This window comes from Lissotriton helveticus (assembly GCF_964261635.1).
Source record: "Lissotriton helveticus chromosome 1_1 unlocalized genomic scaffold, aLisHel1.1 SUPER_1_unloc_16, whole genome shotgun sequence".
In the NCBI taxonomy this organism is placed as follows: domain Eukaryota; kingdom Metazoa; phylum Chordata; class Amphibia; order Caudata; family Salamandridae; genus Lissotriton; species Lissotriton helveticus.
This window is the reverse complement of record NW_027611655.1, coordinates 2,539,477-2,542,172: the sequence shown is the minus strand read 5'-3', so window position 1 is coordinate 2,542,172 and position 2,696 is coordinate 2,539,477. Positions and strand designations below refer to the sequence as shown.

The 2,696-nt window shown below is 39.5% G+C and overlaps 1 protein-coding gene across 1 annotated transcript; it reads right to left on the bottom strand.

The window, feature by feature from the left end:
* Positions 1 to 422: 422 nt before the first annotated feature.
* On the bottom strand, positions 423 to 2,237 carry LOC144805594 (uncharacterized). The gene has a single exon (XM_078672119.1). The coding sequence runs from the start codon at positions 2,164 to 2,166 to the stop codon at positions 463 to 465; it is 1,704 nt and encodes a 567-aa protein (XP_078528245.1). The 5' UTR covers positions 2,167 to 2,237; the 3' UTR covers positions 423 to 462.
* Positions 2,238 to 2,696: the final 459 nt, after the last annotated feature.

Below are 2,696 nucleotides of genomic sequence, written 5' to 3'. Positions count from 1 at the left end.
GGATTGATTTTTTCACTGAAACATTTGTGGCTTTCAATGCAATAAGGTTTTTCCCCATGGTGGGTTCTTGTATGTGTAGTGAGTATTCTTTTTTCACTGAAACATTTCTGGCATTCAGAGCACTGATAAGGTTTTTTCCCCAGTGTGGAATCTCACATGTGCAGTTAGAAGTGATTTAAGTTTGAAATCTTTTGGGCTTCAGAGCATTGATAAGGTTTTTCCCCAATATGGGTTCCTATATGCCGAGTGAGACTGAGTTTGTTTTTGAAACATTTCTGACATTCAGAGCATGGATAAGGTTTTTCCCCAGTGTGGGTTATTGTATGTCGAGAAAGACTTCTATTGTCACTGAAACATTTCTGGCATTCAGAGCACTGATAAGGTTTTTTTCCCCAGTGTGGAATCTCACATGTGCAGTTAGAAGTGATTTACGGTTGAAATGTTTTGGGCATTCAGAGCACTCTAAGGTTTTTCCCCAGTGTGGGTTTTTATATGCAGCGTGAGATGTCTTTTTTCACTGAAACATTTCTGGCATTCAGAGCACTGATAAGGTTTTTCCCCAGTGTGGGTTCTTATATGGTGAGTGAGATTGATTTTTTCACTGAAACATTTGTGGCATTCAATGCACTGATAAGGTTTTTCCCCAGTGTGGATTCTTATGTGTCGTGTGAGACTACTTTTTTTACTGAAACATTTCTGGCATTCAGAGCACTGATAAGGTTGTTCCACAGAATGGGTTATTGAATGTTGAGAAAGACTTTGTTGGTTACAAAACCTTTTCTGGCTTTCAGAGCACTGATAAGGTTTTTCCCCAGTGTGGGTCTGTATATGCTGGGTGAGACCGAGTTTGTTTTTGAAACATTTCTGGCATTCAGAGCACTGATAAGGTTTTTCCCCAGTGTGGATTCTTATGTGCTTTGTGAGACTACTTTTTAAACTGAAACCTTTCTGGCATTCAGAACACGTATAAGGTTTTTCCCCAGTGTGGTTCATTACATGTTGAGAAAGACTTTGTTTTTTACAAAACCTTTTCTGGCATTCAGAGCACTGATATGGTTTTTCCCCTGTGTGGATTCTTGTATGTTCAGTGAGTCTGAATTTTACACGGAAACATTTCTGGCATTCAGAGCACTGAAAAGGTTTCTCCCCAGTGTGGGTTCTTATATGATGAGTGAGACTGTTTTTGTCAATGAAACATTTCTGGCATTCCGGGCACTGATAAGGTTTCTCTCCAGTGTGGGTTCTTCTATGCAGAGTGAGCTGGGCTTGGCTAATGAAACATTTCTGGCAATCCGTGCAATGATAAGGTTTTTCCCCAGTGTGGGTTCTTATATGATGAATGAGATTGTTTTTTGTACTGAAACATTTGTGGCATTCAGAGCACTGGTAAAGTTTTTCCCCAGTGTGGGTTAATACATGTTGAGAAAGACTTTGTTTTTTACAAAACCTTTTCTGGCATTCAGAGCACTGATAAGGTTTTTCCCCAGTGTGGGTCCTTGTATGTACAGTAAGGTCTCCTTTTTTAATGAAATATTTCTGGCATTCAGAGCACTGGTAAGGTTTTTCCACAGAGTGGGTTAATAGATGTCGATTTAGACTCTCTTTGAAACTAAACCTTTTCTGGCATTCAGAGCACTGGTGAGGTTTTTTGCCAGAGTGGGTTATTACATGTCGAGAAAGACTTTTTTTGTTATAAAACCTTTCCTGGCATTCAGAGCACTGATAAGGTTTGTCCCCAGTGTGGATTCTTATATGTTCAGTGAGATAAGAATTACTGCTGAAACTTTTTTGGCATTCAGAGCACTGATAAGGGTTTTCCACAGAGTGGGTTAATGCATGCCGATAAAGTTGCGGTTTGAAACTAAACCTTTTCTGGCATTCAGAGCACTGATAGGGGTTTTCCCCAGTGTGGATTCGTATGTGATGTGTGAGCCTACTTTTTAAACTGAAACATTTCTGGCATTCAGAGCACTGGTAAGGTTTTTCTACAGAGTGGGTTAATACATGTCGAGAAAGACTTTGTTTGTTACAAAACCTTTTCTGGCATTCAGAGCACTGATAAGGTTTTTCCCCAGTGTGGATTCTCATATGCTCAGTGAGATAATATTTATCTCTGAAACTTTTTTGGCATTCAGAGCACTGAGAGAGGTTTTTCCCAGTGTGCATTCTCTCAAATTCAGTGAGATGTGATTTATGGCTGAATCTCACATGTCGATACAGACTCGCTTTTAAGCTAAACCTTTTCAGGCATTCAGAGCACTGATAAGGTTTTTCCCCAGTGTGGATTCTCATATGCTCAGTGAGATAAGATTTACTGCTGAAACTTTTTTGGCATTCAGAGCACTGAGAGAGGATTTTCCCAGTGTGCATTCTCTCAAAATCAGTGAGATGAGATTTATGGCTTAATCTTTTTTGGCTCAGGTAACTTTTTCCCCAACTTGGGTTATTTTGCTTTGATTGAGGCAGGTTTGAACACTGAAATTGTTCTCACAGCCCGTGTTTTTAAAAGGTGTATTCCTAGAGTTAATATCTCTACATTTAGTTTTCTCTTGCTTATATGCCACGGTAAGAGTGAACCCGATTTTAGAGTCGGGCTTGTTTAGATAATGTTCAGCATTTATCTCTAAAAGATATTGTGTGTAATCGCCTTAACACTTGAATTGAGCAAAATATGTCTGGAAGCAGCCCTGTAACAC

Bases quoted from the DNA above. Each gene is read 5' to 3' on its own strand.
- LOC144805594 (XM_078672119.1), bottom strand. From the start codon at position 2,166: ATGCACACTGGGAAAAACCTCTCTCAGTGCTCTGAATGCCAAAAAAGT.